This window comes from Geotrypetes seraphini, chromosome 6 (genome assembly GCF_902459505.1).
Source record: "Geotrypetes seraphini chromosome 6, aGeoSer1.1, whole genome shotgun sequence".
Classification (NCBI taxonomy): domain Eukaryota; kingdom Metazoa; phylum Chordata; class Amphibia; order Gymnophiona; family Dermophiidae; genus Geotrypetes; species Geotrypetes seraphini.
This window is the reverse complement of record NC_047089.1, coordinates 146,614,331-146,636,840: the sequence shown is the minus strand read 5'-3', so window position 1 is coordinate 146,636,840 and position 22,510 is coordinate 146,614,331. Positions and strand designations below refer to the sequence as shown.

The following is a 22,510-nucleotide window of genomic DNA, read 5'->3' as shown; positions in this document are numbered from 1 at the left end:
TGCTTGATTTCCATTGAAGAATTGCTCAGGTTCCGGTATGTTGGTTGTGTCTTCGTTTGTAAATACAGACGAAAAGAACATGTTCAGTCTTTCCGCGACTTCTTTCTCCTCCTTCACTACTCCCTTCCTGACTCCATCATTCAGCGGTCCCACCTCCTCCCTAGCTGGCTGTTTCCCTTTAACATATCTGAAGAACAGTTTGAAATTACGAATCTCCCTGGCTAACTTCTCTTCATACTCTCTTTTAGCTTTTCGAACCACACGGTGACATTCTTTTTGATACTTCCTGTGCTCTATCCAGTTTCCTTCAGTTTTGTCCTTTTTCCATCTCCTGAATTAATTTTTCTTATTACTTATCGCTTCCTTCACTATTTTAGTCATCCATATCGGGTCCTTTATTCGACTCTTTTTGCTCCCCTTTCTGAATCTGGGGATGTAAAGATTTTGCGCCTCGCTCACCATGTCCTTGAAAAAAGACCAGGCCTGTTCTACCATCCTACATTTCTTGGAAGTGTTCCTAAGTTTATTCCTTACCATTTTCCTCATTGCTTCATAGTTTCCTTTTCTGAAGTTGAAAGTTGTCACCATGGTTCTCTTTCCTTTTGGTATTCCTGCTTCAACCTTGAATTTGATCATGTTATGGTCACTGTTTCCCAACGGTCCCACTACTTCCTTGCTGGTCCCATTAACCCATTTAGGATTAGATCCAAAGTGGCATTTCCTCTCGTCGGTTCTCTAACAAGCTGCTCCATGAAGCAATCTTGTGTAGCCTCCAGGAATTCTGTTTCCCTAGCGCATTTTGAGTTTCCAAGACTCCAGTCTATCCCGGGGTAGTTGAAATCTCCCATAATAACTGTGCAACCGTTTTTGCATTCTTGTTTCATCTCGGCTTCCATTTCCTTATCGATATCTCCGGTTTGCCCGGGTGGGCGATAGTATAGGCCCATTTTTATTTCATGTCCCTTTCTTCCTGGTATTTTAACCCATAGCGATTCCAGCTTGTTGGTCGTCTCCGCTGTGTCTATTCTTGTTGATTATATGGTTTCTTTTATGTATAGGGCTATTCCACCTCCTTTCTGTCCTGACCTGTCCTGGCGATAGAGCTTAAATCCCTAAAAACTGGAGAGATCCCGGAGGACTGGAAAATAGCTAATGTCACGCCCATCTTCAAGAAGGGTTCAAGGGGCAACCCGGGAAACTATAGGCCGGTGAGCCTCACATCGGTCCCGGGAAAGATGATGGAGGCGCTGATTAAGGACAGCATCTGTGATCATATCAAAAAAAATGGACAGCTAAGGTCGAGCCAGCATGGGTTCTGCAAGGGCAGGTCGTGCCTCACAAACTTGTTGTACTTCTTTGAGGTGGTAAATAGCCAGGTGGACAAAGGTGAACCCATAGACATAATTTACCTAGACTTCCAGAAAGCCTTCGATAAGGTACCACATGAGCGGTTACTCAGGAAGCTATGGAATCACGGGGTGCGAGGGGAGGTCCACCGATGGATCAAAAACTGGCTGGCAGACAGGAAGCAGAGGGTTGGTGTAAAGGGCCACTACTCGGACTGGCAAGGGGTCACGAGCGGGGTTCCTCAAGGGTCAGTGCTGGGACCGCTCCTGTTTAACATATTCATTGACGACCTGGAGGCGGGAACAAAATGTGAGGTCATCAAATTCGCAGATGACACCAAACTATTCAGCAAGGTTTAAACCACGGAAGATTGCGAGGATCTCCAAAGGGATCTTACGACACTGGAAGAATGGGCGAAAAAGTGGCAAATGAGCTTCAACGTAGGGAAATGCAAGGTCATGCATATAGGGAGAAGGAACCCGATGTTCACTTACAAAATGGGGGGATCAATGCTAGGGGTCAGTAAGCTGGAAAGAGACCTGGGAGTGATGGTAGACACGACATTGAAGGCGTCGGCACAGTGCGCCACAGCCTCAAGGAAAGCAAACCAAATGTTAGGTATCATTAAGAAGGGTATCTTGACCAGAACGAAGGAAGTCATCCTGCCACTGTACCAGGCTATGGTGCGCCCGCATCTGGAATACTGTGTACAGTACTGGTCACTGTACCTCAAAAAGGACATGGCAATGCTTGAGGGAGTCCAGAGAAGAGCAACTAAATTGATTAAGGGTATGGAAAACCTTACATACACTGACAGACTGAAGAAGCTGGGGCTGTTCTCCCTGGAAAAGCGGAGACTCAGAGGAGATATGATAGAGACCTTCAAGATCCTGAGGGGCATCGAAAAGGTTGACAAGGACAGATTTTTCAATTTGAAAGAAACCACAAGAACAAGGGGACACTCGATGAAATTGAAGGGGGACAGGTTTAGAACAAACGCAAGGAAATTCTTTTTCACACAGAGGGTGGTGGACACATGGAACACCCTTCCGGAGGCCGTGATAGGAAATAGCACAGTACAGGGTTTCAAGGAAGACCTGGATAGGTTCCTAGAGGACAAAGGGATTGAGGGGTACAGATAAGAGCAGTGGAAGGTTTAGAGATAAGTGTAGAGGTAGGTATAAAATTAGTCAGGGATCGCTGCTCAGGCAATATGCCTAATGGGCCGCCGCGTGAGCGGACCGCTGGGCGGGATGGACCACTGGTCTGCCCCGGCGGAGGCGACTACTTATGTTCTTATGTTCTTATCTCTCCTGTAGAGCTTGCTCTTGCCCCAGAACGTTGTCCAGTTCCTCACGAAGTGGAATCCTTCTTCCTCACACCATTTCCTCATCCACGCATTTATTGATTGTAGTTCCTCCTGCCTTTTCACATCTGCCCTCGGTACCGGTAGGATCTCTGAGAACGCTATCTTCTGGGTCCTCATCTTCAGCTTCATTCCCAGGATCTTGAACTGTTCTATCAGCGTGCTCCTTCTGTAGTCTCTCCTGCTGACATCATTCGTCCCGATGTGGATCATCACTGCGGTCTCTTCCGTCTCCGCTCCTTCCAGGATCTTCCCAATTTTGTCCACGATGTCCTTGGTTCTTGCTCCTGGGAGGCAGGTCACCAGTCGATCCTCTCTCCCTCCTGCTATGTGGCTGTCCACATGCCTTAGGATCGAATCTCCCACTAGGATTGCTGACTTTCCCTTCTTCAATTTTCGCTTCGGTCTCAGGTCAATGTCCCCGGTGTGCTTCACTCTTTCTTCTTCTGGGCATCGATTAGCCAATTTCTCTCCCTCTTGTGGTGTTCCTCTGTGGGTGTCTTCTTTGGGGTCATCTGCTTCTTGTTCTCCCTTCCGTGTTGGTGTTGGTATATCTTCATCTTTCATCTGAAGTTTATGCTCTTCCACCCTCCTCCTGAATGCCTCCTCAATGAAATTCTCGAGTTCTCTGACTTCCTCTTCGATGTGTCTCTCACTCATGAAGTCTTCAGCTGTCTTGACTGGGTCCTCCATGGTGTAGAGTTCTTCTAGCTCTTGTATCTTGTCCTCTAGTCGCTTGACTTCCTTCTTCAAGCTTTTCAGCTCCTGGCACCGACCGCATACATATGACTGTCTCCCCGAGGGGAGGTAGTCATACATATGACAGTCCGTGCAGAACACTGGAAAGCTCATCTTCTGGTTCCCCTCTGCTTCCATTGTCGTTCCTGCTTAAAGATAACAGTTAAGATTACGTGTTTCTTCTATGCCTGCTTCCTGCCTTCTTCCTGTGTGTGCAGCCTTTGCTATATCTTACCTTACTTATGCTTATGTGTTTGTTCCTCCTGTGCCTGCTTCCCTCAGTACTTGCTTCCTGTCTTCTTCTTGTGTGTGCTGCCTTCTTCCTGTGTGTTCTGCCTTTACTCTACCTTCTTCTTGTGTGTGCTACCTGTGTTCTACCTTTGTCTTGTGTGCTGCCTTTGCTCTAGCTTTCTTACTGTTGCTTGTTTGTGTTTGTTCCTTCCGCGCCCGCTTCTTCCTTACCTTTCAGTCCTTTCTTGATGTTCTTGGTATAGTAACTTGGCCCTTCTTGAGGCCCTTCGCAAAGGCGCTCTCGCTAAGGCGAGCGCCTTTGCTGCGCGCCTTCACCGGGCACCGAACGGCTGGGCGCCGTTGGCTCCTCCCCTTTCAAGGGGGAGTCCGGCGCAGCCTCTGACGCGGTGGGGGTGGGCGGAGCGAACTCTCGCCGCTTCCCCGAGCTTTCTGGTTTCTGTCTCGCCGCTTCCCCTGCTGTGTTCGGCCCGATGCTGCTCCTCTCTTCGGCCGGAACACAGAGAACCCTGGCGCTGGTCTTCTCTCCTCTGCCGCGTGTGCCATGCTGACTCCTCCCCTTTCAAGGGGGAGTCCGGCGCAGCCTCTGATGCGGTGGGGGTGGGCGGAGCGAACTCTCGCCGCTTCCCCGAGCCTTCTGGTTTCTGTCTCGCCGCTTCCCCTGCTGTGTTCGGCCCGACACTGCTCCTCTCTTCGGCCGGAACACAGAGAACCCTGGCGCTGATCTTCTCCTCTCCTCTGCTCTCCTCTGCCGCGTGTGCCACGCTGACTCCTCCCCTTTCAAGGGGGAGTCCGGCGCAGCCTCTGACGCGGTGGGGGTGGGCGGAGCGAACTCTCGCCGCTTCCCCGAGCCTTCTGGTTTCTGTCTCGCCGCTTCCCCTGCTGGTCCTTCTTCCATTTTCTGAACGATATTTTCTTGTCCCCCTATCGCCTTTTTCACTGCATCTGTTATCCACACCGGGTTTTTTGTTCGATTCTTTTTGCACCCTTTCCTAAACCTGGGGACGTACAGGTTTTGTGCCTTGTGAACCATGTCCTTGAATATGGACCAGGCCTTCTCAATGGTCTCCAGCTTCCCTGAACCACTTCTGAGTTTCTTTCCCACCATTTTCCTCATAGCGTCGCAGTTCCCTTTTCTGAAATTGAGAGCTGTCGTCGTGGTTCTCTTTACCTTTGATGTTCTTACTTCTAATTTGCACTGGATCATGTTCTGATCACTGTTTCCCAGTGGTGTTATTACTATCACCTCCTTTGCGGGTCCCCCTAGTCCATTGAGGATTAGGTCGAGAGTGGCATCCCCTCGCGTCGGTTCCGTGACCATCTGTTCCATGAAACAGTCCCTCACAGCCTCCAGGAATTTTGTTTCCCTCGCGCAGTTGGAGAGTCCAATGCTCCAGTCTATCCCAGTTGAAATCTCCCATCACCACCACACTTCCGCTTTTGCATTGCTGCCTCAATTCAGCCTCCAGGTCCTGGTCTTTGGCTTCCGGTTGTCCTGGTGGGCGATAGTACAGTCCCAGTTTTATGTCAGCCCCATTTCTTCCTGGTAACTTAACCCATAGTGATTCCAAACCGTCTGCTGTTTCCATCCTGGTCGAGTGAATGGAGTCCCTTATGTATAGCGCTATTCTTCTACCCTTCTTGTACGTCCTGTCTCTCCTGTAGAGTTTGTACCCTGGTAGGACCACATCCCATTTGTTGTCCTCAGACCACCATGTTTCTGTGACTCCAATTATGTCTAGGTCCTCTTTGTTGGCTATGACTTCTAACTCTCCCATTTTGGTTCTTAGACTCCTTGCATTTGTGTATAAGCAATTCAGGTCCCTGTTGTTTGCTTTCCCTGCTGGTTTTTCTCGTGGTTTGGTGTTCCCTCCGACCCCCTTATGGGCTGTCGGCTCCTGAGGTTCACTTTGTTCTTCCTCCTTCTGCAGCATGCTTTCCCCATCCTCAGCCTGCTTCCCAATTTCACATGTCCCTCTATCTCCTGCTGTTCGTTCTTCTTTTTGCTCTCTAGTTTCACTTGTTCCTTGTACCCCTGTATTTCATCCTTGGTCCTTTTTCACATTTTTCCTGCTCATCCTTAAGTCTCTCTCTACTTTTTCCCCGCTCAGTATCTTCATTTGATACTCTTGTCCGAAGCGTCGTTGTTAGATCGTCTGTCGGCTTTCCCCTTCTCCTCAGTTTAAAGCCTACTAGCTCTCTTCACTTACCTAATAAACTCTTAACAAGTCTCTGGTACATTCACAGAAGCCACCATTATCGTGCTTTCCAAAGCAGGGAAAGATCCAATGCTTATCCCGAATTATAGACCACTCTCTCCAATAAACATTGATGCAAAGATATATGCTAAAATTTTTGCATATCATCTTCAGCTGTTACCTCAACTTATTGGAGCGGAGCAGAATGGATTTATGCCTGGCCACCTGGCGAGTGACAATTGCAGAATGTTCACAAATGTATCCATCATGCAAATCACTCTGATCCTCCAATTCTGCACTCACACTGGATGTAGAAAAGGCATTCAATTGGGTCAAATGGCCGTACCTCTTCTCCACCCTGGCCTGGTTTAGTTTTGATACAACTAGCAATTTATTAAGGTCAAAACGTCCAAATAATTAATAAATATGTGAAAAATACGTGTTTGTAAAATCCAGTTATTAGCAGGGAAACATCCAGGCCATGTATACCAAAAACAAAGCTGATACAGCCATTATAGTCATGATCAGAATTTTATACACGGAACCTACCACCACCGTCCAGATAAACGGATCACTGTCAATCTTTTCATCATTTCATCCAACCAAAGGAACGAGACAGGGCTGTCCTCTGTCACCACTACTCTTCAATCTAGCCCTAGAACCATTGCTGCTCTCCATACGGAACAATCCCAAAAGCAAAGGAGTACAACGTGAGCACTGATGACGTTCTCATTTACACCACTCCTGATTCTCTACCACATCTCATGTCTACCATCTCTGACTACTCCAAATTCTCAGGCTATAAACTTTACCAAAACTTAACTAATGCCCTTGAATAGTTTTGTTCATAGATCTGATGTCGATACTTATAATTTCCAATGGTCTGCTACTGAGCTCAAATGCTTAGGTATGCACTTTGGTAATACAATCGATTAGACTATGGAATACACAACCAACCATGTTTTCAAATCCATTAATGAATAAATTAGTCAGTGGTCTCCACTCAAACTCTGAAAAAAACAAAAGGAATTGACCCTAAAATATCCACAAAGAAGAAAATCCACAGAAAACCAAAAAAAACTCTGTGGAGTGACAATGTTCCTAAATGGACTTTATTTCAAAGTGTGGGAAGGCAAGGAACTGCATTAACAAGCATATTTGCATTAAAACAAAAAGCCAATTTAATATACAAAATTATATTAACCGTCTCATTTAAATTTAATAACAATCGCATTATTGAAAAATGCTTTTGTTAATACAAGAACTACCATCTATGGAGGTGTACTTAAAGATTTTGCATGCAAGTAATCAACTTTTATACACAGTGCCATATTCTCAAGGACATAAAGCTTTTGGTAAATACTACAATTGTGCTTTGTTAACACATTTTATTAAACACTCTCAAATGTATAATTTCCACTGGAACTTTCAAAACATTAACCTTGATTTAAATGCATGATAACACAATGGATACAATTTATCTTGCATCTTTGCTACAAATGTCCCTCAATTTCCATCTCAAAATATTATTTGTACCTGTGGTTCCATAGGCCTATGTAGTGCAGGCTGAGCAGGCTCCGAGTTTCCATTTGAAAGAGACTCCAATCTTGAAGGCACTGGTGGTTCCAATGATTTGCCTGTCTGTTTGGACTGTGCTTCAGGGGAACCCTGGTTGTTTTTTCTAAACCTATCTTCTCCCTTTATCAGGAATCAAAGTTAGAAATATGTGATTTGATTTATAACACTGAAACCAAGTATTAATATCCAAAGAGAGTGATAGTATGGATACAGATTTATCATACTACCTAGAAATAGTATGGAATCAAAGTTAAAAAAAAAATAAAAAAAAATCACTCTGCATATTGAGCAGAATTATTTAACATGGTGTTACAAAATCTTGAACATAAAGATATATATACCTTGGTTTACGAGCATAATCCGTTCCAGGATCATGCTCTTAATCCAAAACGCTCGTTTATCAAAGCAAAGTTCCCCATAGGCCTTAATGCAAACTCAGAAGATTCGTTCCACAACCAAAGGTTGCAGTGGTGGCCCAGGGGCGAGTACCTGCCTGCGAGTGCTGCAGCGCTTCCAAAGTGGTGGCTTCCTTCCCTTGGGGTCCCCGTGCGGCTGCCCTCCCGCTTCGCCAGATGCCTCTGCCGTCCATCAGCGCCTCCCGATCCAAGCCGGCCGCCATCCTGAACGAGCATGCGCGCGGCCTCACCTCTCCTCTCCTCTTCTAAGTCAGCCGCTGCCCCAACAACACGCTCACCACATACAAGCATGCAGGTACTCACCCCTGGGCCACCATTGCAAACAGAGCTCGTTTATCGGGGCAGTTCTCGGTTTGCGAGACTTTTGTTTGCTGAGTATTTTGCTTGTCTTGCAAAGCACTCGCAAACCAGTGCACTCGTAAACTGAGGTACCACTATATATATATATATATATAAATCAAATTCCAATACTTGAATATCAGATATTCTCACATGTGGGTGACGTCATCCACAGAGCCCAGTATGGACAGTGCTAAAAGTGTACTTCGAAACTGTCCACACCACGCACACGCGAGTGCCTTCCTGCCCGTCAGCTCACAATTCCTCTGTTTTGTAAACAAACTAACAAGCCAAACATGGGAGGTGGGAGGGATGTGAGAATATCTGCCTGCTGTCCCCAGATAACACCTGTTATGGTAAGTAACTGTGTTTCATCCTAGGACAAGCAGGTAGCATATTCTTATATGTGGGATTCCCTAGCTTATTGAACGGGAAGGTGGGAGAGTTGGCCATTAGAAAGAAAATAAATTCTGTAAAACAGCTTGGCCGAAATGATCATCTCATCTGGAATAGAATTCTAGACAGTAGTGAGATATGAATGTGTGAATAAGGACCAAGTAGCTGCGTTGTAAATATCTTCAACGGGAGTGGAACACAAAAAAGCCACTGATGCTGCCATAGCTTGGACTTTGTGTGCTGTAACACATCCATTGAGCTGCAACCCAGCCTGAACATAGCAGAAGGAAATGCAGGCCATTAACCATGTGGAAATAGTTTGCTTGGATATAGGCAGGCCCAACCTATTAAGTCAAAAGAGATGAAGAGTTGAGGTGAAGACTTGTATGGCTTAGTTCTTTGTAAATAATAAGCCAAGGCACGCATACAGTCCAGTGTATGAAGAACAGTTCTCCAGAGTGAGAATGAGGTTTAGGAAAGAAGACAGGAAGCACAATGGATTGATTCAGATGAAATTCTGCGACTATCTTTGGAAGAAATTTAGGATGAGTTCAGAGAGGCACCTTGTCATGATGAAACACTGTAAAAGTTGGATCGTAAACAAGTGCTTGAAGTTCACTCACTTGACGAGCAGAAGTGATGGAGATCAAAAAAACCACTTTCCAAGTGAGAAAGTTAAGATGAGAAGATGCTAGTGGTTCAAATGGTGGCTTCATCAAACTGGTGAGAACTATATTGAGATCCCAGGTAACTGGAGGTGGTTTTAGTGGAGGTTTCGAGTTCAGCAATCCTTTCATAAACCAGGAAACTAGCAGATGAGTAAGAACAAAGAGCAACAACTGTTATATCTTTCTAAACTGGTACTGTGCTATACACCTAGGAATTTATTAAGATCTTTACTACTCCAGGGAGGGGGGGAGGGAGGGGGTAATATACTGTGTATCATTATTTGTTTGAATGTAAGTACTGTTTAATGCATTAATTGATTGTATATTCTTTGCACTTTGTATGTGATTTGAAAATTAATAAAGAACTAAAAAGAAAAGAAAAGATCTTTACTACTACTATTTATTATTTCTAAAGCGCTGAAAGGCGTACGCAGTGCTGTGCATTTTAACATACAATGGACGGTTCCTGCTCAGAAGAACTTACAATCTAATTTAGACAGGACATTTTGGGGTTGGGGAGATTATGGTAGAGGAAATTATACAGTAGGTATAGGTATCTTTGAATGATAACAGAATAGCTGTCCCTCACATTTCAAAGGCTCACCTTGCCTCAAATAGACAGGACATTTTGGGGTTGGGGAGATTATGGTAGCGGAAATGATACAGTAGGTATAGGTATCTTTGAATGATAACAGTAGCTGTCCCTCACATTTCAAAGGCTCACCTTGCCTCGAATAGAAATGGTGCATTTCTCAACTTTAAAATACATCTAAAGGCATTTTATTTTTCAAATGGCTTTTTTAAATGGATAAAATGAATTTTGGGACTGCAGTCAGCATTTATATTTAATTTGTATTAATAATTTTTAATTTTATTTGTTAATTTGAATGCTATAGAATATGATGCATTAGAAATTTTGTTCTTTTACTTTTTTGTCTTTCTTTTCTATTTTAAATGGAGTTCTTTTCATTTGATTAAGTTTGATCCTTTTTTGGCTATATGTGCGGTATAGAAAGATTTTAATAAACATAAACATAAGAATAGTCTTATTGGTTCAGACCAATGGTCCATGAAGCCCAGTAGCCCGTTTTCACTGTGGCCAATCCAGGTCACTAGTACCTGGCCAAAACCCAAGAGTAGCCAGAGGTTTATTGTTGAAAGGAGCATGGTAAGCAGTAATAGCACTGAGGTGATCTCTGACCGAAGTGGTCTTAAGTCCAGAGTTGGAAAAATGAAGAAGGTAGTCCAATACTGAAGGAACAGAAGATGTGGAAGGATCCAGGTGATGGGGATTACACCACGAAGTGAACTCCATTTGAGTTGATAGCAGTGCTGAGTAGAAGGCTTTCTGGGAGCAGCTATAATGGCTTGTACTGGGTTAGAAAGATTGAAATCTGCTGAAGTCAGGTTGAAGAGGTACCAAGCTGTTAGGTGCAGAGATTGATGATTGGGATGTAAAAGAGATCCTTGACTCTGAGTTAGTAGAGATGGAAAAATCTGTAATGGAATTGGATCTTTGACAGTCAGCGGAAGTAAAAGGGAGAACCAAGGTTGTCTGGGCCACTAAGGAGCTATCAGGATCATGGTAGCTGTCTGTTTGAGCTTGACTAAGGGAAAATGGGACCAAAGAGATTGGCAGAAACACATATGAACTTGTGACCAATCCAGAAAAAAATGTATTCACCTCCAGACAATGAGGGGAGTACTGTCTGGAGCAGAATTGAGGCAACTTGTGGTTGTGGAGAGATGCAAACAGGTCTATCTGAGGAGTCCCCCATAGTGAGAAGATGTGGCATAAGACTTTGGAGTTGAGAGTCCATTCATGTGGCTAAAGAAATTTGATGAGCTTGCCAGCCAGAGCATTCTGCTTCCTTTGTACATATATAGCTTTGAGAAATATGTTTTGAGGTATTGCTCAGTTTTAAATGTGCTCAGCTTCTTGACACAGAGGAAGAAAGCTGATTGCCCCTGATTGTTGATGTAGCACATGGCTACTTGATTGTCTGTGTGAATAAGGGGTACCTGATTTGAGAGACAACTCTGAAACGTTTTCAGAGCATTGAGAATTGCCTGCAACTCTGGCAGGTTGAGGTGGAATGTCTTCTCTTGAGCAGAGCACATACCCTGAGTCCTGAGACTGTCTGGGTGAGCTCCCCAAGCATACATAGACACGTTCATCATGAGTATTTTGTGATGTGGAGGGATGTGAAATAGCAATCCTCTGGAGAGATCTGTCAGTTTCAACCATCACTGGAGAGATTGATGAAGAGGTAAGGTGACTTTGATCCGTTGAGATGAGGAATCCATGGCCTGAGACCACTGAGCTGATCTGAGATGAATTCGAGTGAAGGGAGTTACATTAACTGTGGATGCCATGAAACATCATTTGTCTTGCTGAGATGTATTGCAGAGTAGGCACATGATTGCAAAGCTGAAGCAAAGTGTTCTGTCTTTGTTAGGATAGGAAAGTCCGTAGAAGAGTTGTGTTGAGCATGACTCCTATGAACTCCAACACTTGAGAGGGTTGAAGGTAAGACTTTGGAAAGTTGACTTTCCATGAGGAAAAACCTGGAAAGTGGGGTACTACTTCTATGGCATTTAGTTGAAGTAGAGCTTCGATTTCCTGATGAAGAAGGGATGTTTGTTGAGATGTAAAAAAGGACTCTCTTGGAGGGTTGTTTGGAGGAATGGTGATAAAGAGTAACCCTCCTGAATGACTTTGAATACCCAGGTGTCTGTGATAATTAGAATCCAGCATTGATGAAATAAAAGAAGTCAGCCTCTGATGGATTGAGCAGGTGGCTGAGATAGGGGTATTGCGGCTACGGTCTCTAGAAGCACTGCTTTTTACCGTATTTATCAATGATCTAGAGATGGGAATAACTAGTGAGATAATTAAATCTGCTGATGACACGTTGTTTTAAGTTGTTAAATCACAAGAGGATTGTGAAAAATTGCAAGAGGACGTGAGACTGGAAGACTGAGTGTCAAAATAATAACAATAATAATAACTTTATTTTTTCTATACCGCCATAATCTTGCGACTTCTAGGCGGTTCACAAAGAAGAAGAGCTGTACAATCAGCGAATTACAGTAGATGAATACAAGGTGGTTGAAAGGAAAATTATACATAGGTTGAATTATAAGAAATTAACTATTTTACATTCTACATTGAAAATAGTTGGACACCAGCGAATATCAGGATACAATTATGAAGAGGGAATTTTAGCAGACAGGGAATGTGGATACCTAGTGTGAGGAAGAAATTCAGGGTAAGGTGTGGAAGTTATGTTCGCGGGAGAGTGTCTGACTAGGACAGATGATGTTTAATATGAGCAACTGCAAAGTGATGCATGTGGGAAAGAGGCACCCAAACTATAGCTATGTGATGCTGGTTTCTGTGTTAGGAGTCACTGCCCAAGAAAAGGATCTAGGTGTCATTGTTGAGGATGCATTGAAACCCTCAGCTCAATGTGCGGTGGCTGCTAAGAAAGCAAAGAGAATGTTAGGAATTAACAGGATGAAAATGTTATAATGCCCTTGTATGGCCATACCTCGAATACTGTGTGCAGTTCTGGTTGCCGTATCTCAAAAAAGATATAGTGGAATTAGAAAAGGTACAGAGGAGAGCGACAAAAATGATAAAAGGGCTAAAATGCCTATGGCTCTTCAGCTTAGAGAAGAGATGGCTTGGTGGTGATATGATAGAGGTTTATAAAATAATGAGTGGAGTGGAAAGGGTAGATGTGAATAGCTTGTTCATTCATTCCAAAAATACTAGGACTAGGGGACATGCGATGAAGCTACTAAGCAGTAAATTTAAACACATGTAATTAAACTCTGAAGTTCATTGCCTAAGAATGTGGTGAAATCAGTTAGTTTAGCGGGGTTTTAAATAGATTTGGATAATTTCCTAAAAGAGAAGTCCATAGGCCATTATTGAGATGGCTTGGGGAAATCCACTGTTTATTCCTAGGATAAGCAGAATAGAATCTGTTTTGCTATCTGGGATCTAGCTAGGTACTTGGGACCTGGGTTGGTCACTGTTGGAAACAGGACACTGGGCTTGATGGACCTTCAGTCTGTCCCAGTATGGCAATTCTTATGTTATGTTCTTATACTGAGGAGTAGAAGTCTGAGGCTTCTGTGATTTCTGCCTCTTCTGTGGTGGTGGTTTGAAAGAGGATGAGGTGATTGGATAGCGCCTCTTATATGGAGAGGAAGCAGGTCTCTGGTAAGATTTAGATGGCTGAGTCTTAGTTTTGGATCCCATTAAGGTGATCCAGTTTTGTTCATGCTGGGTAAGTCTTTGGGTGGCATCCTCCACTTTGTTCTCAAAGAGCTCTTCACCATGACAGGGAATGTTTGCTAAACGATCCTGAACGTTAATGTCCATATCAGACACTTTCAACCATGCCAGCCATCTCATAGCAACATCCATAGCCGATACTGTGGATGTTGCATCAAATGCATCAAAAGCTGATCTGGCAATAAACTTTCTGGATTGGAGGAGGCTATGAGTAGTCTCCTGTAATTCTGAAAGTCTTTCAGATGGAATATATTGCTCGAAATCAGCCAACTTCTTTATGAATTGTTTGAGATAAAACAATATATAGAAATTATAACTGAGAACTCTGTTGGCTAACAGAGTTTTGGAAGAGGCGACATCCAAACTTGTCCATGGTGTGGCCTTCACGTCCTGGTGGAGTAGTATATACTCTGGTACTGGAAGATTTTTTAAGAGTAGACTCCACTAGTAAAGACTGATGTGGTAATTGTGGCTTATCAAAGCCAGGACAGGATTGTATTCTGTATAAGGAGTCTATCTTCCTTGGAGCTATGGGAAGAGTGAGAGGAGTCTCCCAGTTCTTAAAAAGAGCCTCCTTAAGAAGATTGTGAAGAGGCAATTTGAGGAGCTCTTTAAGAGGTTCATAAAAATCTAACACTTCATGGAGCTCTGCTCTAGGCTCAATGGCTGACTCCAGCTTATCAGGCAAAGCTTTCTCCATCTGCCTGATAAATGTAGTGAAAGAAAATCCTTCTGGAGGAGATCTATATCTTGGCAGTGGAGGAGATATATCCAATGTGATGCCATATGACTCTGGAGCAGATAATGTGGGTTCAAGATTAGAATCAGTGTTTTGTACAGAAAGATCAGAATCCACATTTAGAACTCCAGGAGATTCTCTACAGGAAGGAGAAGGATGCTGTGAGAGCATCAAGAAAGGCTCCTTCGATGGCGTTGGTACTGGCCAGATGACGAGAACAATGAAGTTCGTTAACGAGAATGTCTAGATCTTGATCTACGTCGAGATGAACTGGAATCGATACCATGTGATGCATTCTTGGATTTAGAGAAGCGAGCATCAGTACTGTGTAATCTCGATGTCCGTCGATGCTTCCATGAAGAGCTGGATTCGGTACCCTTGGGCCTCAATGCACCATGCTCGGGTTGGGCCGGTATCGAGGGAGTCGATGCAAGCACCAGTGCTGTATGCAGCTTAAATAGTTCACTGCACTCCCTCTGAAAGAACTGTTTCAGTTGGTCCTGGAAGGATTGAACTGGTATTGTTCACTCAACAGCCGGTACCATCAGTGCTACCAGGTGTCGAGAGGTGGGTGATTTCAATGAGGAAGGGTATAAGGACAGAAGGAGATCGATGATGGCATCATCGTTTGACAAACATTGCAGATGTCTGCGATGTTGGTGGAATAGAGTCTGATGTTGATGCCGGTACCATCGGTACAGATGGAATTGATTTGTTGCTGGAAGCCATGACCAGTCCAAACAGCTTCTCTTGCTGGATGCGTCAAGCCTTAAGAGAGTGTTTCTGTACAGCAGAACAGCGGATATGTGTCCACTCAATGCTCTAGGCCAGGGATCTCAAAGTCCCTTCTTGAGGGCTGCAATCCAGTCGGGTTTTCAGGATTTCCACAATGAATATGCATTGAAAGCAGTGCATGCACATAGATTTCATGCATATTCATTGAGGAAATCCTGAAAACCCAACTGGATTGCGGCCCTCAAGGAAGGACTTTGAGACCCCTGCTCTAGGCCCAGACACTGAATATATCAGCTGTATAAGTCAGTGATAAGAGACAGGCCATTGGCAGCGAGTGCACTTTCTGAACCTGACAGAAGGCCTTGACCTGTGAGGAAAAATCTCGGCAGCTAAGTTGAAAAACTCAATGGTTGCACTCTGAGATGAAAAACAGTGAGAAAAACCACCGGCGAGAAAGAGGCTCAAAGGGCAAACTGAAGGAAAAATTAACATTTCTTTTTCTTTTTTAAAGAAAAAAGAAGAGAAGAAAGACACTATTATTATAGAAAAAAAAGAATAACGAGCCAATAAGGCCAAAAATATGTTGGGAAGGCAACGAGATTTGGACAGAATCCAAAACACAACTTCTTTACTCTGCGGAGAATGAAAAACTGAGGAACTGCGAGCAGACACCAGGCGGGAAGGAACTTGCACATGCATGGTGCGGGCAGTCTTGAAGCTTCTTAAGAAGTTTAAAGTGATAGTACACTTTTAGCAAGGTCCATACCAGGCTTTGTGGATGATGTCACCCACATATGAGAATATGCTGCCTGCTTGTCCAAGGATAATCTGCAATTACCTTTTGCAGTCAACATTAAGTTAACTCATCCCTATAGCACAAGTTTCCATTACGCACCCCGTTACAATTCAGCATATTGCCCCTCACTCTATAAGGGAGGAATAATCTATCCGCTAAGTTGAGAAGCACATCTGCCAAATCGTTCCATAGTAGAGAATGACATGGGGACATATTTGTCCCTGTCCCCCATGGGATCTCTCTCTATCCTCATCCTGTCCCCATGAGGTAAGCCCCTGTCCTATCCCTGCAAGCTCTGTCCTCATCTGTACAAGCAACAAACACTTTAAAATCATAAGTGTTTGAGGCTTGTGCACATGAGGACAGAGCTTGCAGGGGCAGGGAAAGAAATTAAACTCACGGGAAAGGGGCAGGAATGGAGATAGATCCCATGGGAACACAGACAAATTAGTCCCCATGTCATTCTCTATTCCATAGTCAACAATGCATCATCAACACATGCCATTGCAATATCAAAGGTGCCTCTGAGTATTCAATTAAGGGAAGATTAGGTTCTTACCTCAATAAATTTTCTTTCCAGTAAATTGGTACAATAGTCGTCTGGACTATAGATTTTATCCCCATACTCTTGGGAAACTTGCAGAAGGCAAACAGATTCTTCAGCTCCGCCTTCTTGTGTAACTGGGCAGTGCCCATCTCCCTTAGTTCGCATCAAAACAATGGATAAATAAGAGAAACATGGGGAACTCCCCAACAAAGTCAATTTTGTTCTACTCTGCAATCAAAACAAGTAATCAAATGGAAACATATAACTAAGGTGGAACATAACCCCAACTACCTGAGTGCAACCAGCTCTAACATTTATACATTTCTTTCTTCTTATAAGCCTTTTATAGAAAGCATTATTGTATCACTCTTCATCTCTGTTAGATGAGCATCTCATGAGCACTCCCTTGGATAGCATCTCTGCCTGGAGCCACCACTGTAAGCTGCGACACACCTCCACTGTACAAAGTAACAGCATCTGAAGAGAGTCCACCTTCAGACACCAGTGGGACAATAGAGCATTCTGAAGAGGGCATAGATGATTTTTTGCCCAGGGAATGGCTTCTATGGTTGCTACCATCGACCCCAGCATCTGTACGTAGTGCCATGCCATGGGGGGCTGGCATGGCCAATATGGCCTGAATTTGATGCTGTAGCTTCATTTTGCACAGCTCTGGAAGAAAAACATGGCCCTCTGCAACTTTGATGAGGATTACCAAGTGCTCTAGGGATCAGATTGGTTCCAGATAACGCTTCTAGAAATTGATGAGCCACCCCATTGGTTCTGGTAGTGATACCTTTTTTGATAATGCCCAACATTCTGTTCGCCTTTTTTGAGGCCACTGCGCATTGTGCCGCTAGTTTCATTGTTTTATCCACCAAAACCCCTAAGTCCTTTTCTAGGTTGCCTTCCCCCAATATCATCCCCCCCATCGTGTAGTTATACATCGGGTTTCTTTTCCTATGTGCATGACTTTACATTTTTTCACACTGAAAGAGAAAAAAAAATGGACAGCAGACACTGGAAAGAAAATTAGAAGATAGACAAAATGAGAAAAAGAAACTGGGACAAAAAGCAAAATGACCAGACAACAAAAGGTAGAAAAAATAATTTTATTTTCTATTTTGTGATTACAATATGTCAAATTTGAAATGTGTATCCTGCCAGAGCTGGTGTTAGAAGCAAGCATGAACTAGGACCTAAAAGAGAGGAAAAGTCTTTTTTATTTATTTAGTAGCCAGCGTGGGGTTGGAGAGATTGTATCCCTATACATGCAGTGTGGGTTTTGGCAGTGGCGGCAATTGATCCGACACTGACAGAAATCCTGTGAGCATCAGAGCCGCCACCGGCGCTGGGGCCCACACTGTGTGTTAGCAAAGGAGGGGGTAATTATCTTAATAAAAAATCTGGCCTACGACTTAGCCTGTGTTTTAGATTTCGGCCCCTTATGTTATTTGAGTTTGACACCCCTGATCTAAGTATAGATGTGCCTGGTATGCTGCTGCCACCAGCATTACCTTGGTAAAGGTAAAAGGCACCATGGCCAATCTGAAAGGTACTGTCGAGAACTGAAAATACCTCTCCACCAAATGGAATCTGAGAAACTTCATGTGTTCCGGGAAGATGGGAATATGAAATAAGTCTCCATCAAATCCAGTGAGGCTAGGAACCCCCACCCCTGGTGATACTGAGGCAATGACTGAACATTTTCCATCTAGAACAGAGGCACTCTTATGCCTGCATTGACAAACATCAGATCTAGAATCGGTCTGCAGTCACCGAGTATACAGAATAGAGAATGATACGGGAAAAAAAATGTGTCCCCATCCGTCTCCACGAGCTTGGTCTCCGTCTCCACCCCGTCCCTGTGAGCTTGGTCCAAGTCTTCACCCCGCCCCTGCGCGCTCAGTCCCCATCCCCACAAACTGTCTGATCCCATCTGCACAAGCCTCGAATAGTTATGATTTTATATTGAACTTATTTTATTAAAGAATAAAAAGAAACAATATTCTGTACAACTGTCAAGAGGGCCTGGGATAGACACGTGGGATCTCTCAGAGAGAGAGAGAGAGAGAGAGAGAGAAAGAAATAATGGGTACTTTGGATGGTCAGACTAGATGGGCCATTTGGTCTTTGCCTCTACACAAATGCGAGGAGCCTCAGGGCCAAAATGGGAGAGCTGGAAATTATAGCCAGTCAAAAAGCCCTGGACATAATTGGAATCACAGAAACGTGGTGGGCTGATGATAATAAATGGGATGTGGTCATACCAGGGTACAAACTTTACAGGAGAGACAGGACACACAAGAAGGGTGGAGGAATAGCGCTATACATAAAAGACTCCATACCCTCAACCAAAATGGAAACAGCAGTAAGGTCGGAAGGCTTGGAATCAATATGGGTTAAGCTACCAGGAGGATCTGGAGCAGACATCAAATTGGGTCTATACTATCGTCCGCCTGGCCAATCGGAAGAAATCGACCGGGACCTGGAGACGGAACTGCGGCAGGTATGCAAGAATGGAAGTGTGGTGGTGATGGGAGACTTCAACTACCCTGGGATAGACTGGAGTATCGGGCACTCAAGTTGCGAGAGAGAGACCAAATTCCTGGAAGCCACGAGGGACTGCTTCCTGGAACAGCTGGTCATGGAACCTACACGAGGAGAAGCTACTCTTGATCTAATCTTCAGTGGACTGGGGGGACCTGCAAAGGAAGTAGCGGTATTAAACCCACTGGGAAACAGCGATCAAGACATGATCCAGTGCAGACTAGAACTGGGATCATCCAGGGTGAAAAGAACCACAACAACAGCGCTCAACTTCAGAAAAGGGAATTATGATGCAATGAGGAAAATGGTGGGGAAGAAACTCAACGGCAGCACAAGGAAGGTAGAGCCCGTAGAAAGCGCCTGGACCCTGCTCAAGCGTACGGTGCACGAAGCACAGAACCTGTACGTCCCCAGGTTCAGAAAAGAGTGCAAGAAAAATCGAATAAAGAACCCAGCATGGATAACGGCAGCTGTAAAAAAGGCGATCAGTAACAAGAAAGCATCGTTCAAAAAATGGAAACAGGATCAAACGCAGGCCAACCAAAAGGAACACAAGGAAAGCCAGAAGGAGTGCCACCGAGTGGTTAGGAGAGCAAAGAGGGAATATGAAGAGAGACTAGCGGGAGAGGCAAAAAATTTCAAATCATTCTTCAGGTACGTAAAGGGGAAGCAACCAGCGAGGGAAGAAGTGGGGCCCTTGGATGATGGGGATAGAAAGGGAGTAGTGAGGGAGGAAAAAGAAATAGCTGACAAGTTAAATGACTTCTTTACGTCGGTCTTCACGAGGGAGGACACATCCAACATTCCGGAACCAGAGGAAATAGAAAATGGAGATCAAGATAACAAGCTGGTCAAATTAGAGGTGAGCCAGGAGGATGTCCTCAGGCAGATAGACAAGCTAAAGAGCGACAAGTCGCCAGGTCCGGATAGCATTCACCCAAGGGTGCTCAAGGAATTAAGGAATGAAATAGCAGAGACACTTCAGCAAATATGCAACCTATCTCTAAAAACTGGAGAGATCCCGGAGGACTGGAAAATAGCTAATGTCACGCCCATCTTCAAGAAGGGTTCGAGGGGCGACCCGGGAAACTATAGGCCGGTAAGCCTCACATCGGTCCCGGGAAAGATGATGGAGGCACTGATTAAGGACAGCATCTGTGACCATATCGAAAAAAATGGACAGCTAAGGTCGAGCCAGCATGGGTTCTGCAAGGGTAGGTCGTGCCTCACAAACTTGTTGTACTTCTTTGAGGGGGTAAACAACCAGGTGGACAAAGGAGAACCCATAGACATAATTTACCTAGACTTCCAGAAAGCCTTCGATAAGGTACCACATGAGCGGTTGCTCAGGAAGCTATGGAACCATGGGGTGCACGGGGAGGTCCACCGATGGATCAAAAACTGGCTGGCAGACAGGAAGCAGAGGGTTGGTGTAAAGGGCCATTACTCGGACTGGCAAGGGGTCACGAGCGGGGTTCCTCAAGGATCGGTGCTGGGACCGCTCCTGTTTAACATATTCATTGACGACCTGGAGGCGGGAACAAAATGCGAGGTCATCAAATTTGCAGATGACACCAAACTATTCAGCAAGGTTGAAACCACGGTTGACTGCGAGAATCTCCAAAGGGATCTTACGACATTGGAAGAATGGGCGAAAAAGTGGCAAATGAGCTTCAATGTAGGGAAATGCAAGGTCATGCATATAGGGAGAAGGAACCCGATGTTCACTTACAAAATGGGGGGATCAATGCTAGGGGTCAGTAATCTGGAAAGAGACTTGGGAGTGATGGTAGACACGACATTGAAGGCGTCGGCACAATGCGCCACAGCCTCGAGGAAAGCAAACCAAATGTTAGGTATCATTAAGAAGGGTATCTCGACCAGAACGAAGGAAGTCATCCTGCCACTGTACCGGGCTATGGTGTGCCCGCATCTGGAATACTGTGTACAGTACTGGTCACCGTACCTCAAAAAGGACATGGCAATGCTTGAGGGAGTCCAGAGAAGAGCAACTAAACTGATTAAGGGTATGGAAAACCTTACATACACTGACAGACTGAAGAAGCTGGGGCTGTTCTCCCTGGAAAAGCGGAGACTCAGAGGAGATATGATAGAGACCTTCAAGATCCTGAGGGGCATCGAAAAGGTTGACAAAGACAGATTTTTCAATTTGAAAGAAACCACAAGAACAAGGGGTCACTCGATGAAATTGAAGGGGGACAGGTTTAAAACAAACGCAAGGAAGTACTTTTTCACACAGAGGGTGGTGGACACATGGAACACCCTTCCGGAGGCCGTGATAAGAAATAGCACAGTACAGGGTTTCAAGGATGACCTGGATAGGTTCCTGGAAGACAAAGGGATTGAGGGGTACAGATAAGAGCAGTGGAAGGTTTAGAGATAACTGTAGAGGAAGGCAATAAAATTAGTCAGGGACCGCTGACCAGGCAATATGCCTGGTGGGCCGCCGCGTGAGCGGACCGCTGGGCTGGATGGACCTCTGGTCTGCCCCGGCGGAGGCGACTACTTATGTACTTATGTACTTATCTGCTGTCATGTTTCTAATATCTCCACAAACAAAAGCTGCCTTCAGTAATCTCCCAAGTTCTCAAATATTGGAAAACAGCCTCAACTGCCCTATTAACACACTTTGTAATCTAGAAATCAAATAAATAGAAAACGTCCAACTTGGAAAGGATTAGCACCTGAAGCAGTATTTAAAATATGTTTCTCCTGAAACAAAACAAAAATAAAGAGGAACTGGAGAAAAATATAACAGTAAATAACAGTAAATGCAGAAACAATACACAAAGAAAGGGATTCCAAGTATAGAGTGTAGATGCTTGAAGAGCTGGGACATATTGTATATTTCTTTATTCCAGAAGAAAGATACCCAACACTGTCAGTGTTTTGGCTCTTAGCCTGTCTCAGGGATCTTTTGAGCAATCATACAATTGTTCTTTTTCATTTGTCTCAATCGTTGATTGAACTATTTTCAGCGATTAGCGAGAGCGGATCTTGTACTCCTCTATTCCAAGAAAAATTGTATGATTGCTCAAAAGACCCCTGAGGCAGGCTAAGAGCCGAAACACTGACAGTGCCAGGTCTCGTTCTTCTGAAATAAAGAAATATATGTCCCAGTCTTTAAGTGTTTACACTCTCCAGAAACAATGCAATTTTTTAAAAAGAGAAATCTTAAATTTTCTTCCAAAACTTTCTACAACATTTTCAAAATTCTCAGAGTGGAAAACACTTTTTAATATTGTCCCCAAAAAGAGAGCCTCTCCCAACATGATATCATATTTCATTAATTTGCATCGGGGTCAAGGCACTTAATAGATGTTGCTACTTTTAGCCAAACAATACAGTCAACTCCACCTAAATGCATGTTAGTTAAGGGCATGCTTCCGTTATCCGCACCTGACTACCATGGTCCTGGTTTTTTTTTTACATTAACGTCAATGGACATAAACTCCAGATATTTGAAATTCTGATAAGCACACATTCCGCTTATGCATATTGATGCTCATAGGTCCCAC

General features: G+C 44.2%; 1 protein-coding gene across 5 annotated transcripts in view; it reads right to left on the bottom strand.

The window, feature by feature from the left end:
- Positions 1-22,510, bottom strand: part of MAP4K4 (mitogen-activated protein kinase kinase kinase kinase 4) — a 447,614-nt gene that overhangs the window by 136,447 nt on the left and 288,657 nt on the right. For all 5 annotated transcript variants that reach the window (XM_033948219.1, XM_033948217.1, XM_033948220.1 and 2 more), the window contains one exon: positions 7,435-7,596. In XM_033948219.1, the coding sequence (XP_033804110.1) occupies positions 7,435-7,596 (162 nt within the window). The remainder of the gene's footprint in view (positions 1-7,434; positions 7,597-22,510) is intronic.